The sequence below is a fragment of the Antedon mediterranea genome, chromosome 7, assembly GCF_964355755.1.
Source record: "Antedon mediterranea chromosome 7, ecAntMedi1.1, whole genome shotgun sequence".
Classification (NCBI taxonomy): Eukaryota; Metazoa; Echinodermata; class Crinoidea; order Comatulida; family Antedonidae; genus Antedon; species Antedon mediterranea.
The window spans coordinates 7,020,571-7,043,322 of NC_092676.1; the positions used below are offsets into that span (position 1 = coordinate 7,020,571).

The following is a 22,752-nucleotide window of genomic DNA, read 5'->3' on the forward strand; positions in this document are numbered from 1 at the left end:
GGGCAATAGCTAATTATTTTTAACATAGAAGAACTAATTTCAATTGCGTGTATGAACAATTTCAGACGCCCCACTCGGCTTTGATGACCTCCACCGTACGGTTCTAGGCTTATTTTCGCCGCCAGTTTGTGACTTCTATGTAATACTAAATTCATTAATCAGAGCATTATTTTAAATAAAAACATCTATGTTGACAAACAGTGTGTTCTTAGACAATGTCTAAACAAGATGACCCCGGTAAAAACCCCACAGACATTGAGAGAGGTTTGTTTTTACAATTAGTTTACACTTCGAATTTTGACCAGTTTTTGAGAACGTCGAAACTGACTCCATTTTCATTTTTCTTTCTCCTCAGAGTTGCACTTCCTAATCGTTAAATTTCTTGAAAATGGGCCTTGCAAAAAATCAGCAGAGGTAAGTAAAATTATCAATTACGATTATATTTAGGTTTTTTTTTGGTTCTGTTTTAAAATATTTACTCTTTCTTTACAGAATGTTCGACGCGAATTGGAAGAGTATGGGGTGAGTGAACTAAAAATTGTACGGTTCTCACATGTGAATGTCTATTTTCTCTATAGTGCATGTTAGTTTTTAATTAATTTTCTGCGAATTGAAAATATTAAATAATATTGAAATATACCAATCGCTAGATTTATGATTGTTTTACAACTTTCAATAAAAATAAAATTGATTTATGTTATTTTCAGTTACTTCCACAACGATTTGATTGGGAAGGCAACGTGCGTTCGAATACCTTTGCAAACTTAGTAAGTAAAATCTGAAAACTTTTTTATTTGGATCGTACAATCGTAAATTTTGAAATATTTGGCTTAGACACCAGATTACATTAAATTTTGCAATTTGATAGAAAAGGGCAATATAATTTTATTCCAATAAATTTTTCAGGTAAAAAATGTTTTTTTATGAGCGAAAAATGCATTAAATTACCAAAATATTTATCAGAAAACCATTTCTAAATACACATCCAGAGAAATCCAGTGAGGCTAATTTACATAATCACAAATGGTTGACATTATTTCCTATGACGTCGTATTACAACCCATTCTGGCCAATAGGAATGCAGAATTTTATCTACACTTTGACCTATAAGTCCATGTATAAGATAAGCTCAATTGTGATTGGCTGAATTCCATAATCACATTTTCAGTAATCTTTCCACAGAGGGCTCTCTTTCAGATGTTTTTGCAATTAATAAACAAAATAAGATTACATTTCAGATAAATTTTAGTGCAAGAAGAGTTTTTAATTAAATTATTCAGTATAAGCTTCTAAATATTTGATTAAAAGCTTGATTTTTTTAAAAATAAATATTACCAATTTTCTAATTAAATCAACCAGTGATGTGTAATATAAATTGCACTTTTCACTTAATTAGTAATTCATTTATTAATATTAATTTGAAAAAATAAAAATTTAAATAAACATTACCAATTTTCTAATTAAATCAACTAGTGATCGTATAAAAATAAATTGCACTTTCCACTTAATTAGCAATTCATTTATTAATTTGAAAAAAAAATTAGAAAAAAAATGAAACAAATAATTAGGGTTTCTTGCAAGAAAGAAAACATTTGAAAAATTATACTAGATCAGTGACTAAAAGAAAATAATATTAGTGAGTTAAATAAATGAATTATCAATGATCATATTTTTCTTTCTCACAGTAGTCTTCACAGTAGGTTCCTTTTACAGTAAGTTTACTTCATGAATATGTGTTTAAGTAGTTTTTATTCATTGTTTTTGGTGAATATCAATGTATCATCTACCTTTTTTAGGCCAATACTTATAATCATATAGGAGCAGACCATCTATTAAAAGTATGTGAACGCATTGGCCCACTACTTGACTCTGAAATAAAACCTCGTGTCAAAGGTGTAAAATCATTGCTTGGTGTAGGAGGACACTCTCTACTAAGAACTGCTGAAGGTAAGTTCCTATGCTAGCTATAGGCCTACAGCAATACCTGTTTCTGCAAACTAGTATGATGTTCCTAAATTTGGTAGTGATATGACATCATGTCCAAGGACACGTCACATTTTTTTGTCACATAAAGTTTGGTAGTTGTAGACAGAGCTTTAGACAATAACCCACATTTGTTGTGCTTATTTGCATAACAATGTGCAATTTCTGTTGTCATACTATTATTTAAAGTTAAATTATATGTTTATATTTCTTCATCTTCAATTTATTTAGTACTTACTTTATAATGTTTTTTTGTTTAGATGTAAAACCAAGAGCATGGCGACCATACATGCACAGTTGTACAATAAACCACCATCCACTACTCCCTCCTAAAAAACTTGGTAGAGTTCCAAATATTTGTAAGTACCATTATTTCCAAAAAGGAAATGTTATTTAATTAGATCAAAAATGAATATCAGACTTAAAACTTTCAGAAAATTAAAACTAAACATTTTGCAACTGAACCATTAAAAAACATTTAACAGGTCTACATTATTTATCTTGTTTCTTTTCACTGGTTATTTTCCTCCTCTGATTTTAACCCCCTTTACATTTTTCTCACAATATTCAGGTCATGTAATTAGCGGTCGTAGCAATGTTGGTCAAGCACGACATTGCCAACTTTTGCCATTAGAGAAGTACAAATCAGTGACGCAGCATCTGCGAACCCTAGGTCATCTTTCGTCCGTCTATTGTATCGTGTTTGATAGAAGTGGAAACAAAATTTTTACGGTAATTGTCATGTAGTTGGGACATTTTAAGTGTTTAATTCTAGCATAGGGTCATCATTAGCAAAGACCCTATCATTGTTTGAATGAAAACAAAGCTCATGATCGATATAGTGCCTCCAGGAGACAAACAGGGTTCATCCTGTTTTATGTTCATTCATACCTCACCTTTGGTGGTCACTTTGATTGTTGATCGCACTTATGTGCGTCACTATTAAGGAATTTTCTACTTTTCCCAACACGGGAGTGGCCCACCGGAGGTGCTGACTGGTCGTGGGTGACCCATGTTGTTGTTTTTTAATTTTTTTTAATGTATGTATATATGTACCGTACATTTAAATGCATTTAAATGGTTACCAAACTGACAATCACTTACTTCTTTTGGTATACTATTAAATATTGTAAATGTAATTGTAAATTTTTGAAAAAAAAAAATAAACAAATGTTTATTTAGAATTAGTGTCATCACTTTTAAGGCCCTATCATGGTTAACTATCAATCAGTATAAATGGAAAATTGTGTTTTTCAAATTCTATAATTTCCACTGTATACCAAGTTTTATAGTAGTTCTCTAAAATTCTAACAATTTACAGGGAGCTGACGACCATCTTGTAAAGATCTGGTGTAGCCATACCGGTCGGCTTCTGGGCACGCTTCGAGGACACGCTTCAGAAATCGTTGATATGCATATTAATTACGAGAACACATTAATTGCTGCAGCCAGTGTCGATAAATTAATCCGAGTCTGGTGTTTACGGACAATGGCACCGATAGCTGTTCTTCAGGGTCATACGGGTACGATCACATCCCTTGAGGTAGGTACTGTAATGGCATAAATCATATTCATATAACTTTACAAGGACACTCCTAGATCCAATTTGACCGTTAGGATATAAGCCTAAATTGATCAAGGTGTTTTTGGGTTGTTCTTGATATTTTAACAGCAATCAATACACATGTTTAACCTGTTGACTTTTAGCTACAGTCCTATGGATTTCCGAAGTATTGATTTGTTTATATTTGTTTTGAGTTTTAGAGAAAAATTTAGGAGGATATTATTATGCTAGGTAATTGGCTTTTTAATAACTTGAAACTAGGTATATCCATTCAATTTTACTAAAAAATTGTTTAAAAAAAGTAATTATTTTTAACATGTTAACAGTGAATAATGTTATTCAAACAGGTGTTTTACAAAAAAAAAATATTATGTATATACAGAAGTATTGGAATCATTTTAAGGATTTTTGAATCGAAAAATTAAAATACTCCATGCTACTAAAACATTCATAATTCAACCTTTAACATTGAATACTATGCAGCCTACACATTGAATTAATTACGTTATTAAATTATAAATTTATTACTAAACATTAATAACATTATTAGTTACATTAGGTGCAGTTAATATAACCCAGAGGGATAAGCAAATACCCCACGTTGTCCGAAAATAGTTTTAGTTTCAACGTTTTTGTGGTAAAAGTTATTTATTTACAATAAGTAGAACTGCTACGTACAAATACAGAAATGTAGAAGTCTTTTTTTTATAAAAGTTAATTTTTTGCATTCATTCATTAGCATAGTGTAACTGTAAAAAAATAGTTTTCTTGCTTTTCTCTACTTAATAATTTAATCTTTTCTTTCTAGTTTTCACCTTTAAATAGTGGTCCAGTGCGTTACTTGGCCAGTACCGGGACAGATGGGTGCGTCTGTTTTTGGCAGTGGAACCCAGCCACTAACACATTTAAGTAAGCAAATACAATTTGATTTAATAGGCATTAATCTTTTATCTATTAGCTGATCTTTTATATATATTTTTTTCACTGATTATGTTAAAACATTTGATATCACATTGATGTATTTTATGCTGTGAACTTTTCTAGTAACCGACCAGTTCGATTCCTGGAAAGATCGAGATCAGGGGCGCAAATGCTGTGTTTGTCTTTCAGCCCAGGTATGTTGACAGTGGTGTAATGCAGGAAGAAAAGGCCCTAGTTTAGCACTCCTAAAGGGCCCTCAAACCCTGGGTAGTAGTTGCATTGGACTGCTCATGCTCTGGGGCCCTTAAGCTCTATGGCCCTGGATTTAGCCAGTGAATGCTCATAGCCACTCACCATGTTTAAGGTTTCTTTAGTCTTCTAAAATACGTTTTTAACTGCTAAAGATACAATTTATTTTCTTATTGTATTATTATAAAAGCTAATTTAAACATTAATTTTAATATAATCATTGTATAACATTACTATAACAAGTATAACATATTTATGTTTGTAGGTGGTACATTCCTTGTAACTGGTAGCTCAGATCAGTTAGTTCGTGTTTACATGTTTGCCGGGTCCGGTCCAGAGAAAGTAGCTGAGATTGAAGATCATGCTGTGAGTTTAATTGTTCAAGTATCTTTGCGTCAGGGAGCTATGTAATTGGTCAAATGTATGCCCTACTCTGACGTTATTGTACTTATGTTAAGTACATATTGAGAACACTTGCAAAACAAATATGCAAGTAATTCTCGTGTGGGACTCGAACCTAGAACCTCCAGATCACTAGCCTGGCGTTTATACCTGTAGACCTTGCACTGATGGCTAGGGTTAGATTCGAGCCAAGAGAGCAGTGGGTACTACACCAACAAAGATTATATTTTAAGTACTGCAAAGTACCTTTGCATCAGGGAGCTATTTAATTGGTCAGATTTATTCTACTCTGACTCTGAGAATTACTTGTGAATTTTTACTCAGCATGTACTTAACATAAAGTATGAGTACATCAGGGTAGGGCAAAATCTAACCAATGCTGTGAGTTTACATTAAATAATATTTTTTCTATAGTTTAATGTTTTCCAATATTAGACATTCAAGAAAACGATTTCGTAACCATGATTGATACTAAATTTTTTTTTTTCTTTTTACTTTTAAATTTAGGATCGCGTTGATAGCATTGACTTTTGCCATGCAGGCGATAGATTTGTTAGTGGGAGTAAGGATGGGACAGCACGAGTGTGGCGCTATGAACGACAAGAATGGAAAAGTATGCTTCTCAACATGAGTACAAGGCTGCAAAGGTATATTAATATTTTTGGAATTGAATTACAGTAGAACACCTCTATTAAGGGACACTTTTTCTTGAAACAACGAGGAACAGTATGTTTTAACACTACAGCCAACCCCTATTAAGGGAACACTTTGTTGGGTCCTGAAGGTGTCCTCTTAATAGAGGTTATATTGTAATCGCATGGATGAAAACTTGTAATTGTATAGAAAGTAACACTTAATTACTTTAAAATAGTTCAAGAACAGCCACAACTGAAGAAAGCAACAAAATAATGAAGAATCGTGTAACTATGGTCGGATGGTCTCTGTACGACAACTTTGTTATGACCGCGGTTAACGACCTATCGGTTCGAGTTTGGAATTCGTACACAGGGAAACTGCAAAATGAATTAAAGGTAAAGTAACAATTGTACAACAACTAAAATTGAAAACTGTATAAAATAACATTAAACAAATTAACTGTAGTATATTAACAATGATCACCATTGAACATTAGAAGGTTAGTATATGATAATGTTTTATTATTATTATTTGTTTTTTATCAATCAATCAATCGTTCCATTTATAAACCACCATTCCAACGATCATTGCTTATAGCGTTGTCAAAAGGAAAAATCAGAAAAAGTGAGTTTGTAGAAGTGACTTAAAATTGTCCAAAGATGTCGATTTCCTAATATGTAAAGGCAGATTCTTCCTGTTCCTAGGTCCAGCAGTACTGAATGTCTGATCTCCCCAGCTATGTTTTCTCCTTATGTATATATTTTTTATCACAGGGTCATACAGATGAAATCTTTGTGCTTGAAGCTTGTCCTTCTGATCCGCGTGTGTTTCTAAGTGGCGGCCATGATGGTATGATTAATCTTTGGGATCTTGAGACTGGTCAGAGAATAACAAGCTTTTGCAACACAGTAAGTCCTCACATACTCACCTCTTTTCCATCTCCCTCACAACAAAAGTCTGAATCTATCCAAGTACACTAGTGTTCATTTCACAGTCAACATTTACTCACTCAAAACCCACTCATCAATACAGAAAACGCTATGTTCACAACAATATAAACTTCTTACAAATAGGAACCTTGATCTCCGCTGGAATCTGGTTATACTTGTGATGACCCAAACTGAGGAATTAATTAGTAATCAATCAAGTTGTTTATTTATTATTTGAACTTCAACTTCATTTGAGTCACCATAACTTCTAAATTGATCTAATTATCACCCTGTTGTAATTAAAAACTCAACTTACTTTCTGTAGATAGAGGGTCAAGGCCATGGTGCTGTCTTCGACTGTAAGTGGTCACCAAATGGTTGGTACTATGCATTTACCGATTCACACGGGCACTTGAGTATTCATGGAATGGGTTCTGGTGAAAACTACAAAAAGGTATGCGATTAATTTTAATTATGATTTAATATGTTTGTGATTATTTATATCAAACTAGTTTGACAAAAAAAGTGTGACGTGCCTAAATATTGTAGTGATATGGCCAAATATGGTAGTGATAAGACATCATCATGTCCATATAATAATAATAATAATAGTTCATTCTTATATAGCGCAAATAAGCAAGCTCTCAATGCGCTGAACATAATTACCCCAGTCATCTCCTGATCAAACACCTATGGAAACATACTCCCATATATGCAGCTAGTAATCAGCGCAAAGTTGTGTCTTGATCTAACCGGGTTCCCAATTATACACCTGGGTGGAGAGAGGCAACCGTAAGTAAAGTATCTTGCCTAAGGATACAAGCAATGCGGCGAGAGTTGGATTCGAACCTCGGTCTAACGATCAGTAGTCCAACGTCCAACACACAGCGCCACACGCCCTCACATATATATGGGCACATCACATTTGTTTGTCACATTAGGTTTGATAGTGTGTATAGTGTTTAATTAATGAAAGTACTGTAGAACCAAAACTCCAAACACATTTTAAAATAATAGATTATTTATAAACAACATAAAGAATAAAGACTACATTTTTTTATTCCTTCTTGAATGTCATTAAGGTACCATATGAACAATTCTTCCACACGGATTATCGACCGTTGATGCGTGACGCAAACAATTATGTTCTGGATGAACAAACACAGCAAGCACCTCATCTCATGCCGCCTCCATTCTTAGTCGATATGGACGGAAACCCCCACCCTCCCAGCTATCAAAGATTAGTGCCTGGTCGTGAAAACTGTAACGATACATCATTGGTGCCGCAAATAGGGGTAGCCCCTAATGGTGAGTTTGATTGTGAATATCTACATTTTGATTTCACAGAGCGCTATAACACTAAGCAGCTATTGAGTCGAAAAGTCACTCTGCCCATGCCCATAATGTTTGTGAGCGTGAAAGCTACATAGTCTGGTGGCGTGAAAAGGTCAAAAGGTAGCAACATGATATTTTTATCAATTAGTTATCAATTTATGAATGCTAATTATTGTCAGTGTTTTATTACATCAATATGTTATCATCTAAACAAATCGTGTGTTTTTTTTTTCAGGAGAGCCTGGTGTTATCGGAGACGCTCCGCGCAATGCAGAAGACAATGAGGCTGCCAGTATACTAGACACCTTAATTATGAGGATGCAACAAAACCAAGACCAAAGAAATGATGCAGACGACAATGAAAATAATCGGCCTGGGCCGTCACATCATCAACCTAGTACCCCATCAAGAGAGAGAAACAGTGAGTATACTTTGATGTTTCTTTTTTTTTTAAAGTTGAATTTAAATGGAATAATATAATATATAATAATATCGTGGATTTATAAAGCGCCTAATGTTGTGAAACCTTAAACGCTGTATGTTATTACATGTTGTTATCCCGGACATTTTTGGATGAATATGTATGGAAGTATTGCATAAATAATGCAGTTATAGTAATCACAGCGTAGAGTTGTGTCTTGGCCTTACCCATTTGTACACCTGGATGTAGAGAGGCAAACGTAAGTAATGTGTCTTGCCTAAAGCTCTGTTTACACTATCAAACTTTATGTGACAACAAAATGTGATGTATATATGGACATGATGATGTCATATTACTACCATATTTGGGAATATAACTACCATATTTGGGCACCTCACACCTTTTTGTCAAACTAGTTTGATAATGTACACAGACCAATTTATACGTGTAATATTATCTTTCGTTGTAGATCAAGGACCTCTTAGTCCAGGTATTGCATCCCCCCGAGGATTACGTCGCAGTGGACATATAGAGGGCGTGCGTCAATCGACGGGGAATGTTCTTGTCAGTCAGCAAGCCTCTCAAGCCGATCTACTGGCTTGGAGTAGAAGGGTGGTTGTAAGAGAATTGCCGCTATATGTAGCTAAGTAAGACATTTTTTCTCATGTTTGATCAACATACACAGTATAAGTCTTGTCTGTACTATCAAAATTTATGTCACAACAAAATGTGATGTGCCCTTATATAGACATGGTGATGTCATATCACTACCATATTTGGGAATATCACTACCATATTTGAGTACATCACACTTTTTTTGTTTGATAGTGTAGACAGAGCTTTAAGAATTGTATTGTACATAACACTGAATTCCTATACAACTAAGAAATAGTCTTGTCTTAGACAACACTATCAAATTACACATTGAAACTAGTTTCAGTAACAATAAAAGATAAACAAGTTTTTTTTTTAAATAATATACAAATGTAAATTGTATGTTTTTACATGTAAAAAAAATTTATAATATAATATTATGTTACAGGAGACTAGAAGAAAATCGTCTAGCATATCGGGAAAATGAACTAAGTAAATTTAAAGCAGAGAAAAAGAAAAGACCAAATATCCTACAAAGAGTAAGTTTTTTTTAATTATTCAACTTCTCATTAAGATGTACATCCACAGAAAAAGACATAACAAACATTTAGTGAAGGATGAGACCAACAAGTGGTAAAACACCTCTAAAACAGTCCAGTCCCAATTCCACAATGAGCCCAGTTATGATCAGTGGTTGTGTGTGACAGTGGCTGTGTGTGTAATTGTATACTGGGGTAACCCCTTAATTATCTCGAAAAATGTACTAGGTACCAACAGAATTGCACATGCGATAGTTGTGTACACTGGACCTACAGTTTATAGTCCTTATATCCAAGAAGACTCAACCAGAACCATGGAGTGAATTAGCCTCGAACCCTTGCCAATTTTATAGCTACGTACTTACAATTCTTAATTTAACTGCTCTGCCACTCACTCAGTGAGTAATAACAGCACTAAAAAAAGCTGATACAATCTACTGTAGACCTTAAATAGCAAAACGAAAATTATCTTTTTTGGGACGACCATATAATATGATAATTGTACTATTTTGAAGTAATTCAGTATGGATTTTGAATTTCAACAGACTGATTCAATGGATTCTATAGAAAGACATCTTAGAAACAGAAAGAAGAAATGCAATAGCCATAACTACCAAACAAGATCAGCTCCTGGTGACTCCTTGCAAGCATCTGGTAATGAGACTTCTGGACCAGAAGATGAGGTAACAAAAATAATATTTAACAATTGAGTATTGTTCTGACACAATTGAAAGTCCAACTAAAAATGTGCCAGAGAAGTCTAAATCAATCTATTTAAATGTATCTTAAGACTGGTCCCCACCAGATGGGATAGAGAATCATTCACTGCTTCATGTCTGGTGGGAACCAGAATTTACTCAGGACTACATATAAACACTCTGTTTTTGTTATTTTAGGCTGGTGCTGCCAACTCGAGTCTGGATAGTTCAGACGATGAATTACAATGGGAAAGCAGTAATGCCAGTAACAGGTAAACTACCTATATTGTAACCTCTGTCTGAACAGAGGTTTATATGGCCAACACCATGATACTACTCCATTTGCATACTCCTCTGTCTGAACAGAGGTTTATAGGGCCAACACCAGGATCAACCTCACTTGCGTACACCTCTGTCAGAACAGAAGTTTACTGTATGGCCAACACATTGACACTACTTGTGTACATCTCTGTCTGGACAGAGGTTTATATGGCCAACACCATGGAACAACCTCATTTGCATACATCTCTGTCTGAACAGAGGTTTATATGGCCATTATCACGACATTACTTCACTAGCATACACCTCTGTCTGAACAGAGGTTTTCATTGTTAACACCATGGAATAAACTCACTTGCATACATCTCTGTCTGAACAGAGGTTTTATGGCCAACACCATGGAACAACCTCAATTGCATACATCTTTGTCTGAACAGAGGTTTTCATGGCCAACACCATGACACTACCCTCTACTCATAACAAGACTTGCTTCAGAAATTATTTGTTTTATTAATTACAAATTTTATGCACTCATTGTTTTTTTTTTTCAGTGATACCAGTAGTGTGTATTCAGACTGGATTGCTGATGCTGGCATAAACTTAAAACCCCCAAAACGTCCGCCAGTTAAAGTGAAGTTTATGGAAACAGACTCTGAAGCAGAAAAAGAAGAAGAAGCAAAGAAAAAAGAACGTAGGAAAAAACAAAAAAGGAAAAAGGTATTTAATTGTGTTTTAGTGCAACAAACTTTTGTTTTGTGCTAGAAAGAAGAATGAATGTTTATGAGTGCAATGGTACAAATAATGGCACGAGGTGAATGATGAAAGGTTATATCAACGAGGCAAAGCCGAGTTGATATAACCTTTCATCATTCACCAAGTGCCATTATTTGTACCATTACACGAATACAAAACATTCATTATTTGTTTTATATAACATCTAGACGTTTTTTTTTCGTACACAAAAATGTTTCAAAAAGTACTATTTAACGATCGTTGAATAGTGCGTACTATTGCACGCCATGTGACTCACATTCGTCCAATCAAATGACAGGAATTTATATAGGTGTTATATAAAGTAAAATGAACCACCTTGTTGTTAGAAAAACATTCTCTGATTTGGTCTGTTTGTTTTTTTTAGAAAGCGCCTCCTCGGCGAGATTTAGAAGGTCCCTTAGAACACAGTCTGCCAGATGAATTTAAACCCTCGCCATGGATTACAGACTCTACTCCAAGACGATGTCCATACATTCCACAGATGGGTGATGAGGTCATGTACTTCCGTCAGGGTCATGAGGGATACGTGGATGCTGTGAAGAGGTTAAAAGTCTATCACGTTGAGCCCAAAAAACAACCTTGGCATAAAAGAGATATTAGGGTAAGTGAATGACCTAAGCACTGTTAGCTCATATGCTTGCTAGCCTAAATGAATGTTACATATACTAGTTTATCATAGATGTTATGACAGGTATTCGTGCTGTGAACTGGAGCTCATTTTCCACTACGTCAACAAAGTATTAAGGAATATTTGAGGGTTTAATTTATTAACAATAGTACCTGAATATGACACATTAATTTTGTATTTATTTGACTTTCTCAGGAACAAGAACTAGTAAAAGTAGTAGGTATCAAGTACACGGTAGGCCCTCCTACATTAGTTGGTCTTAAATTAGCCTTCATAGATCCAGACACAAGAAAACCAACTGGAGAACATTTTCTTATTAAGTAAGTAACATTATTTTTTTATCGTACATTTACATTAGTTTTCAGGTATTAACATAGAGCTACTAAAACTGCTATAGTATACAAATAATGAATGTTTATGAGTGTAATGGTACAAATAATGGCATGATGTGAATGATGAAAGGTTATATATCAACGAGGCAAAGCTGTTGTATTTCCGAACGTGCAAAAGATTTTTTTTTTCGGACACTAAAAAAAGTACTATTAAACGATTGTTTAATAGTGCATACTATTGCACACCATGCAAATGCATACATTTTAAAAGTGCGATTTATTTATACTCAGATACCACGATATGGCAGACGTTATCGACTTTCTCGTGTTACGTCAGCATTACAACATATCAATGGAGCAAGACTGGAAGGCTGGGGATAGGTTTCGTGCAATGATAGATGACGCTTGGTGGCTTGGAACGATCGCATCGCAAGAACCGTTTCAAGAAGATTTCCCAGACAGCATGTTTCAGTGTTTTAATGTCAAGTACGTTATTGTTTATCAGCATCTGTATATATTTTTTGTTTTATTTTCTTTGCATTATTGAATTTCTAAATCTTTTTACTAACAATTTTACAAAAAAAAAATATTTCTCAAGTATCTTTTTTTTTATTTTTGTTGCATCAGTGACCAAAATTATTTAACTTCTAAATCTGTTTGCTATCAATTTTACAAGAAATTAAAACTTATTCTGTCTTTTCAATATTTGTTTTCTTCAGTTGGGATAATGGAGAGAAGGAAAAGATGAGTCCATGGGATTTGGAGCCATTGGACGAAGACAGTAAGTTCGCATATGCAAATACTAGATCTGATAATTATTATCAAAATAATGTTACAGTAGTAAATGAAACCTCTACCATAAATATAAAGTGATATAAAATTTCAAGATCTTCTTTATCACAGACATGCCTGAAGAAGTTGGGGGCAGTGTTCCATTGAATGATGAAGAACTCCGACAAATGTTGTACACACCTGAGGATGGAGAGTGGGGCGATCTAGACCAGGACACAGAGTGTGATAGAATCTTAACAGGAATAGAAGAAGTGTTACGACTTAGTGAAGCGGAACCTTTCACAACACCTGTGGACTTGGATCAGTATCCAGCTTATGCTTATGTCATTCCATATCCCACAGACCTCAATAGCATAAGACGTAGATTAGAAAAGAGATTTTATAGGTAAACATTTGACCATTTTATTTACATTCTATAACAGTTTGAACTTTTAAAAACTATGAAACGAACACGGGGAAATATATTATCATATATCACCCTATTAAGGAGACGATTTCTTGTGAAATGAAAGAACAAGGCAATGTATGTTTTACATCAGGGAACACACCTATTTAGTGGTAACTGCTGTTGGGTTCCAAAGCTGTCCGCTTTATATGAGTTCCTACTGTAGTTCAAAATTCAATTTTCTAGCTTATTATGTAATGTAATGTAAATGGGGGAACAACCTGCGACTAGCAGCCTACTGGGCTGAATTGCGCACAGGTGTGGACAACACATACCACAACTTCGTGTTGAGTGGTGCCACCAAATGGCGCCAATTTGTCTGTCCTCAACGACAGGGGCACGTAAACACAACTCAAAGTATCATTCGTTGCACAAGTTATTGTTTATTTGATTCAAACGTACTGCTTACATTATTTTCTCCAGGAGAATATCTGCACTAATGTGGGAGATACGACTAATAGAACAGAACGCAATTACATTCAATGAAAAGAGTAGTATGATTGTGAAACAGGCAGAAATTGTTACTAAAGTACTTTTGGAGTTCATAAGGTAAGATACTAAAGGTGGTTCATGTGACTGTGAGCGTTCGATAGTTCTAAATGAGGTCTGACGATACCATCCATACTTGATAGAGTTGTGCAAACAAGTGCTACAAGCCTGCTTCTTTCAAAGTCTATAAGATCCAACTTATCTTGCAGTGGTGGATCCAGAATAAGGGGCGGCCCAGAACCTAAAAATGATGAAATGAAGGTCTGAGCTTAATTGGATGTCCTATATTTTGCAACACAATTTGCAAAATTTAGTTGGGTGCCCGGGCTGGCTTCCCCATCTTGGATCCGCCCCTATTTTTAGGGATTACTTTGTGTAAATTATTGTCAGTATGTGGTATGTCACTCTAAAAAAAAAATGTATGTACACTTATTAATCATTTATCGAAATGCCAACTTAATACTAACAGCTACCAGGTCTCTATGTAGATGGTTACCTGAACCAACCAGTACCAGTTAAAACTAGAGATCAACAGCGAAATAGACCTCATGTTTTTTGTTCCTTTTGTAGAAAAAAAAACCCCGCTGTAAAATAAAAAACATCTATTTAAAGCCATTGTAGAATCACAAACCACATCTTGAAAATAATTTGTTTTTCTTTAATGGTCTCGCTCGGTACCTGTACTGTATACAATCAACCTATCTACCATTTTTTTTTTATTGTAGTGGAGATGAGAGTGAAGATATCATGGTGCTATACAATCGCTTTTCAATATGTCAAGATGAGGATGAAATGGTTGATGTCGATGATGACACAGATGAAGATGACACAGAGCCATCTACTAGCAATAAAAGAAAGCGAGTAAGTTTATTCGAATAAACGCCTCGGGCCATTTAGTATTCAGAAGGGTTTTTAGGGGGGAGGCTTTTTCGAGGGAGGCATTTATTTAGAGGAGCTGTTTTTTTTTGGTGCAATATGGTAACATTATAATGAAATAAATACCCGCTAGATATGAACAAATACTACAACTACAACACAATATCAAAAAATGATAAATTACAGTAAAAATTGTGTCAAAATGTGTGGTAAATTTTAGAACATGTCAATCAATGAATTGTACTACAAATAGAAATGTATTGTAATGTACAATATTGTGTATATATGTGTGTTTGGGAACTTATATTTTATATTATTATTATTTTTATTGTTTTTAAGGGTAATGACAGTAGGTCTCACAAACGTGCCAAGACGGATAATCCATGTTATAACAGCAAGGCTTGGATTCAACAATGTCAGGAACTGTTGCAGTTGATCTGGGAAAGCCAAGATGCGGAACCGTTCCGCTATCCGGTAGATGAATCTATATATGTGGTAAGATCCAGTAATGGTGTCAATGTTTTATTATTATTATTATTTATTCACTGGGTAGTCTCTTCAGTCAAAGAATGTTCTCTCAGAGGGTCCAGTGTATAGTACTATGATGGGTTTGTGACAGTGCGTGTGTGTGTACTAGCACACCAGGGTAAACCCCTACTCGTCTCGAAAGATGTACTAGGTTCTCTAAAATGCACATGAACCAGATGTGTACACTGGACCTACGGTTTATAATCCTTATCCGAGAAGACTCGTTCTACCACCAGAACCATGGAGCGAATGAGCCTCGAAATCTTACTGATGTTATGGCTACATATTACGTTTCCACTGACTTAACCGCTTGGCCACTCATTTAAATGTTTTACAAATATCCAATCAAATGACTTGGTATTTAATTTTTCTGTGTTGGACCCCCGATAACTGATGGTCTGCATTTTCTCTTTCACATATTAGTATTTCTCCCTTGGTATTTATTTTTCTATTTTATTGAAATTACGATCTCTGTTGCAGGATTATCGTGATATCATTGATGTACCAATGGACTTGAACACCGCCCGTGAACAGTTAGCAGCTGGCACTTACCGAGATCCGTCAGAATTGTGTAAAGATGTGCGTCTAATTTTTGCAAATGCTAAAAATTATACACCAAGCAAAAAGTCTAGAGTAAGTATAATAATTCAAAATAGATATTTATTCACATAGTTACTATCGCCCAACATGACGGATATTGATTTTTTTTAAATAATAGAGTCTGAGTTCAGTAAATAGGTTATTTCTTTTAAAAAGCTGGTGAATATTGATTTGCTTTTATTAAAAACATATTTATGTATTTTGCTATAGATATCTGGTATGACATTAAGATTATCTGCTTTATGGGAGGAGAGAATCCGGTCAATTCAAGGCGATTACAAATCGGCCTTACGCTACGAAAGGCAAGTCGGAAGAGGCTTTCGCAGGTAAGTGTATTAAACTGTATGGTATATTATAGGTGTCTAGAAAACTCAGATCTACTTCGCAAGTTTGCTTAGCTAAGGCTAGGCCTAACATGTACTGTATTTTCTTTGTGACTTAAGTTGTAGGCTGCTACTACATTTTTATTTTTATTTTCTATTACTAATATTGTAATTTTACAATATTAGTAAGAAAACATAATAATACTCTAGTATTGCAAATATACTACCCTCTGATTAATAATGGAACGATCCAGTTGATGATCTGAGTTTTCTAGTTGAAGAATCGAACTAGAAAACTCAGATCTTTATATCTGAGTTTTTTAGATCTAAGTTTTCTAGAATCCCGGTATATTATACATATAATGAATGTTTATGAAATGGTGAGAATATTTCATGAGTTAAAAAATTGACTGCTCAAGGCAGAGCCGAGTTGAAAATAGAGCAATCAATTTTTCATCGAATTAAATATTCTCTCCATTCAACAAATACAAAACATTCATTATTTGTTTTATTTATCAAAAATATCCATCGTAAATCATGCTAGGCCAGGAGCTAGGCCATTAAAATAAGCAGTGCTCCTCCAACTTTATAGTTATAGACAGCAGGCACAACAAGTTGAAAAGTTCTTAAAATGTTTACTGAAAGCTGAGCGCACATTAGCGCAAGTTAATTATCACTGTTAGATTTTCCGTTAGGTAGGGCTAATTCCAAATGACACGTGATGTGTAATTAAACCAATCAAATTGCAAGAATATAATCAGGTGTGTTATATTAGACAAGCGTAAATACCAAAGATCCATAAATATTTAAATAATCTTTTTTTATAGGAAAGTGAACCGAAAGCAAACCAATTACAACGATGGTTCAACTAGCACAGCATCATCAATTTACAGTAACATGTCAAGACGTCCATCTTTGAGATTCAAAAATAAAAATAAAGTTAGTTCCACGAGTTCACAATCAAGAGAAAGACGGAGTAATACTGAAGAACAAAAGAAACAGGCCCTGGTAAAAGAGGAGGAAGGTGACGAGGATGATGATGAAGAAGAAGATGATGAAGAAGAGGAGGATGATGACGCCCCCACAGTGCGTGTTAGGGTCACTAGAAGTAGTACAAGTATGTAAAATCATATTTATATTTTATATTCTAATACTCATAATACTTGTTCTTATATAGAGCATATTATCTAAGCACTTTACATTATTACCCCGTTCATTTTATTTTATTTTATGGGAACAGACTCCCATAATGCACATAGTATCAGCCAAGGTACCTATTTGTACACCTGGGTGCAGAGAAGCAACAGAAGTTAAGTGTCTTGCCTAAGGATACAAGCAGTAGTTCAACGTTCAACATACTTCATTACATGCCTATTCTACACTATTGACTTATTTGCACAGGATTTGTAAAATAGTAAATTTAAACAAGATAAACCAACACCATTTTTACCATGGTGTTACCAAAATTCAACCATGATATTAAAAATTATGATTGAAGTGCATGGTGAAGGTGGTGAACTCCTGGGGTTTACTTAATTTGCATGTTTAAATTGGACTTATTTTTGTTTTTAACTGAGACCATGATAAGGGCAGGAGTGGTCAGTAAAATTAAGCGCTGGTCTTGGTAAATTTAACCATGAGAGAATTGTAGCCATCATTCAGATTGGACTTTTTAGCCAACATGGTTAGTTTTACTGAGACCATGTTAAGTTTCACTGCGCATAGCAGTGGTCGGTAAAACTAACCACGAGTTATGATTAATGTAACTCTTAAAGAGTTGTAGCCATCGTCCGGACTTTTAGCAAGCATGGTTAGTTTTACTGAGACCTAGAAAGTTCTACTGGATATGGCAGTGGTCAGTAAAAGTAACCATTGGTCTTGGTTTATTTAAATCTGAGGGAAGTGTAAGCAGCATTTGTGTTTCTTGGTGTATTCAATGTTCCAATATTTGTTCTATTTATGTTCTCAGTGGTTGTTCAAAATGACGAAGTTGAAGAGGATGATGATGATGATGACGATGAGGATGAAGCAAATGATGACGATGATGAAGAAGAAGAGGAAGACGAAGAAGAAACAGAGGTGGAAGAGGAGAGTGAAGAAGAGCAAGGGACCAGAACAAGGAAGATGAACACACGGTCAAGTGGTGAACCATCCAAGCGTATGACAAGGAATAGATCTTGTAAGTAAAAACAATATTTACATATATTTATTCAAATATAGTAGACCCTCTATTAAGGAGACACCTGCGGGACCCCAACAAGTATGCCCCCCTTTGTATGGAGTTGTGGTTTGGTGGTTATGATGCTTGGCTACCAATCTAAGGGTCCTGGGTTCAAGTCCTGTCATATGTCAGGATTTTCCCAAAGACTTGCTTGCGTATATTTGTCTTTAAACAGGATTGCCACCTTTAAGAAGGATAGTGAATAATTTGCTTATGGTTATCTCTGGCAATATTCCCAAATATAAAGGGAAAAAAAATAAAAAAGAAAATATAGATTAGTTTTCACAGGATAGTGTCCCCTTAATAGAGTTGGCCTTAGTGTTAAAACATATATTGCATCTTGTTTGTTTAACAGGATAGGGTCCCCTTAATGGAGTTGGCCTTAGTGTTAAAACATATATTGCCTCTTGTTTGTTTAACAGGATAGGGTCCCCTTAATGGAGTTGGCCTTAGTGTTAAAACATATATTGCATCTTGTTTGTTTAACAGGATAGGGTCCCCTTAATGGAGTTGGCCTTAGTGTTAAAACATATATTGCCTCTTGTTTGTTTAACAGGATAGGGTCCCCTTAATGGAGTTGGCCTTAGTGTTAAAACATATATTGCCTCTTGTTTGTTTAACAGGATAGGGTCCCTTTAATGGAGTTGGCCTTAGTGTTAAAACATATATTGCATCTTGTTTGTTTAACAGGATAGGGTCCCCTTAATGGAGTTGGCCTTAGTGTTAAAACATATATTGCCTCTTGTTTGTTTAACAGGATAGGGTCCCCTTAATGGAGTTGGCCTTAGTGTTAAAACATATATTGCCTCTTGTTTGTTTAACAGGATAGGTGTTCCTTCAATAAAAGATCTCCCAAAGGAAAGGTATTATTGTGTTGTTTTAATAATGGGTAAATTGTACTATAACCATTTTAGGTTTATTTAGTATACTGTACAATTCTGAATCTTTCGTACGTTTGTTCTTTTGCCAACCTATGCTGGGACAGTAATTGACTGTTAAAAATTATTTACTAATAGCGCCTATAATAAATAATTTAGATAAAGATTACTAATTCGTACTTCATTTTGATACAGTTAATAGTGCTTCGTTGAATGGCTCTAAAAATACAGGAAAGAAAGAAAATTCAAATCCAGTAGGAGAAAGTGAAGAGGAAAGAGAATCAAATAAAAAGAGTTCATCTGATGAAGAAAGTGAAGGACACGACAGTGATACTGAAAGCTACAATTCAGAAGAAATTACCAAAACTGTTAAAAAGAAAACAAAGATTGTTCGTAAAACTCGAAAAACAGCTGCAAAAAATGTCGGACGACGTTCAACGAGATTACGTAAACGAATAACATCAACAGATTTTGAATACCAGTTTCCGGGAAGTAATAAAAATGGTCCAACACTGAGAACCACCAGAAATGCTGCAAAAAGGACTCGGGTTCAGGTAGAAAGCTCTGAGGAAGGAGAGTCATCGTTAGGAAGTGACACTGACTCAGAACCAGAAGTAATACCTCAAAGTGTGTCAAGTAGGGGCAGAGTTCGAAGGTTAACCCCTCGTGCAAGAGCAAGTCTGACAGGAGACTAGCTCTAACTTACAAGGTTGAAAAGAAAACTATCTACCTCATCACTTTTCGCCAGTGTGAAAGTTGATGTTTATACTTTTTTTTTGGAAAACAATTTTTGGAAATATTTTGTAGTTTTGTATAAGATAGTATAATTTTTTTTATATACTTTTGTTTACTTACTTTAATTTTGTTTTCTACACTATACTGTATTCATATTTGTAAAATCAACCAATATGGTTTAAAATTAAAGAGAAACTTTCCTTTTTATAATCAAACAAGTTGATACTGGCTCTTAATGATTTACAGTTTTTGATTTGAACATTTGAATGATATTAATACTATTATTATGTCGTTTTTTTCGAGGTGGTTACTTCGTAATATTATCTGTATTTCTTTACTAAATTTTAGCATAAACACATTCAATTTTGTTTTTGTATGAGAATGCAATGTCTTTGCTTATGCAGGTGCCATATTCTGTGCAGTTATGCTGTGCTATGTTAGAGTTTATATGTTCGAAATCAAATAATGTACACAAAAATACTTCATTGGACAACATTGGGGTTGTAGTTGATGGTTGGATGGTTGGCTACCATTCCCAGTGCCATGGGTCCAAATCAAATGATTTTGATTATGTACTGTCCTTTTAACTGATAACCACCGTGATTTAATGTTGCTATACAATTCTCCTTTAAAGGTCTTGGTTAATATTTGCAATTTTGTATTATATTATATCCCATTATTTTGAATGTTCCTTCATAATTACGGTGTAGAATTCAATTTGTTGTTCATTACAAGCAGATGGCAGGTACGATTGTCATGTCATTCATCGCATTGTGCTTGTATTTACCTCTCATCTCCCTTCTCTCTACATGGCTTCAGTATCCAGGCTTTATTTATTGATTTTTACATTTGCATAACGATATATTATTTTCTCATCTTCAGGAAAATGACTAAATAATCAGAAAACCAATATAAATGAACTTGAAACATGTAATGTGAACGCAAGCATGAATGAAAAATTTCATTATAATTACATTATAATCTAAAAATTGTATTGCCATGTAAAGCTCTGTCTACACTATCAAACTTTATATGGCAACAAAATGTGATGTGCCCAAATGTGGTAGTGGTATGCCCAAATATGGTAGTGCTATGACATCATCATGTCCATATATAGGCACATCCCATTGTTTTGTCACATAAAGTGATAGATAAAGATAGTGTATACAAAGGCTTCAAGCTCTGTCTACACTATTAAACTTTATATGGCAAAAAATACGATGCCCATATATGAACATGATGATGTGATATGATATCACTACCATACTTGAGCATATTACTACCATAATTGGGCACATCGCACTTTTTTTGTCAAACTATTTTAGGTTGAACGAGTTAAAAAAAAACTCAAAAAAATAAATACCGAAAACCGCAATGACCTTTTGATTTGGTTTTTCATACTTTTTAGGGCCTCTGGTCAAATTTATTTCAAACTAAACGTTCCCTCCAATTAAACACCTAATTAAACAATCCTATTGCAGACTTCTCCGCCATTTTAAAGATTTTCTCCAATTAGAGACAACTGCAGACCTGATAAACATGATGTGGTCGTATTCGCCATTCACACAATGTTTTCCTGCTGTATGCCTATATTTGTATTTCACTTAAGTCGATACATAAGTTTATTCCTTTAAATTGTATTCGCTTAGTAGATAGCAGATATCTCCGTTTTGTCAAGGGTGTGTCCCAAGTACTAAGTGGTACTGGTGAATACGGCCACTAGTCCTTGATTAGGTGTCAGAGAGTCGTTACACTTTTATTGGAGACCCGACTTTATTCGATAACAGATTGTGTTTTTCTTTGGTTTAACTGTTTTAGAAATTTAAGTAGTGTATGTTTACATATCTTTACACAGCATTATGCCTATGCTATCATACGTTTTTTTTTTATTACGCATTCATTAAGTTATTTTGTTATTTAAAAATTAGTGTTTTCAGAAAGCACCGTTGTGTATTGTATAACATTTCGATTTGATCCTATTTTTTTTTCTCGCGTTGTAGAAAATAATGTGTCGTTTTGAAATTTCCAAACGGGTCTTATATAAATGGTATTATGCACGTTGTATAAAGTATACACATTTAGTAAATTTCATACATTCCTTTGCGCGAAAAAAGTGCAAAATAAACAAGAAACAATTTGAAACAAGAATTTTGTAAACAAGTGTATCTTTTGTTTTACGTTTATTTTTAAGATCACCACAGAAAGAAAACAAAATTACTGTTCTGTTTTCAGACTCTTGTCTCGGTTCTAGGCGGCTATCGAATTAATATTGGTAAAAAGATAAACATTTTGGCACACATGGCGTTTCATACTGATTTACCAGTCTCATTGAATACTAAAACATAAAAAAAGACAATACAACTCTGTATACACTATCAAAATAGTGATATGACATCGTCATGTCCATAATTGGCACATTTTTGTCACATAAAGTTTGATAATGTCGACAGAGCTTAACAGAGACTAGCGGCTAGTCTAGATTGAATCACCAGATAATTTCTTTCGAAAAGTGGTAACGTGCATTAATACGTCATCACAATCGTCTGCAAACCATCGGACATAAAGAAGATCAAGTAAAAAC

At 34.4% G+C, this 22,752-nt stretch overlaps 1 protein-coding gene across 1 annotated transcript; it reads left to right on the forward strand.

Moving 5' to 3' along the window:
• The first annotated feature begins 112 nt into the window (after positions 1-112).
• On the forward strand, positions 113-22,499 carry LOC140053881 (PH-interacting protein-like). The gene is made up of 35 exons (XM_072098617.1): positions 113-264; positions 356-414; positions 493-522; positions 708-767; positions 1,797-1,947; positions 2,244-2,342; positions 2,555-2,715; positions 3,305-3,526; positions 4,356-4,456; positions 4,592-4,662; positions 4,983-5,083; positions 5,627-5,766; positions 5,991-6,150; positions 6,529-6,663; positions 7,010-7,138; positions 7,767-7,992; positions 8,255-8,440; positions 8,910-9,087; positions 9,483-9,573; positions 10,119-10,256; positions 10,470-10,543; positions 11,102-11,267; positions 11,689-11,925; positions 12,148-12,272; positions 12,576-12,770; positions 13,004-13,065; positions 13,188-13,461; positions 13,945-14,070; positions 14,736-14,871; positions 15,226-15,381; positions 15,895-16,047; positions 16,225-16,340; positions 17,165-17,454; positions 18,307-18,516; positions 19,632-22,499. The coding sequence occupies exons 1-35, from the start codon at positions 216-218 to the stop codon at positions 20,129-20,131; spliced, it is 5,307 nt and encodes a 1,768-aa protein (XP_071954718.1). The 5' UTR covers positions 113-215; the 3' UTR covers positions 20,132-22,499.
• Positions 22,500-22,752: the final 253 nt, after the last annotated feature.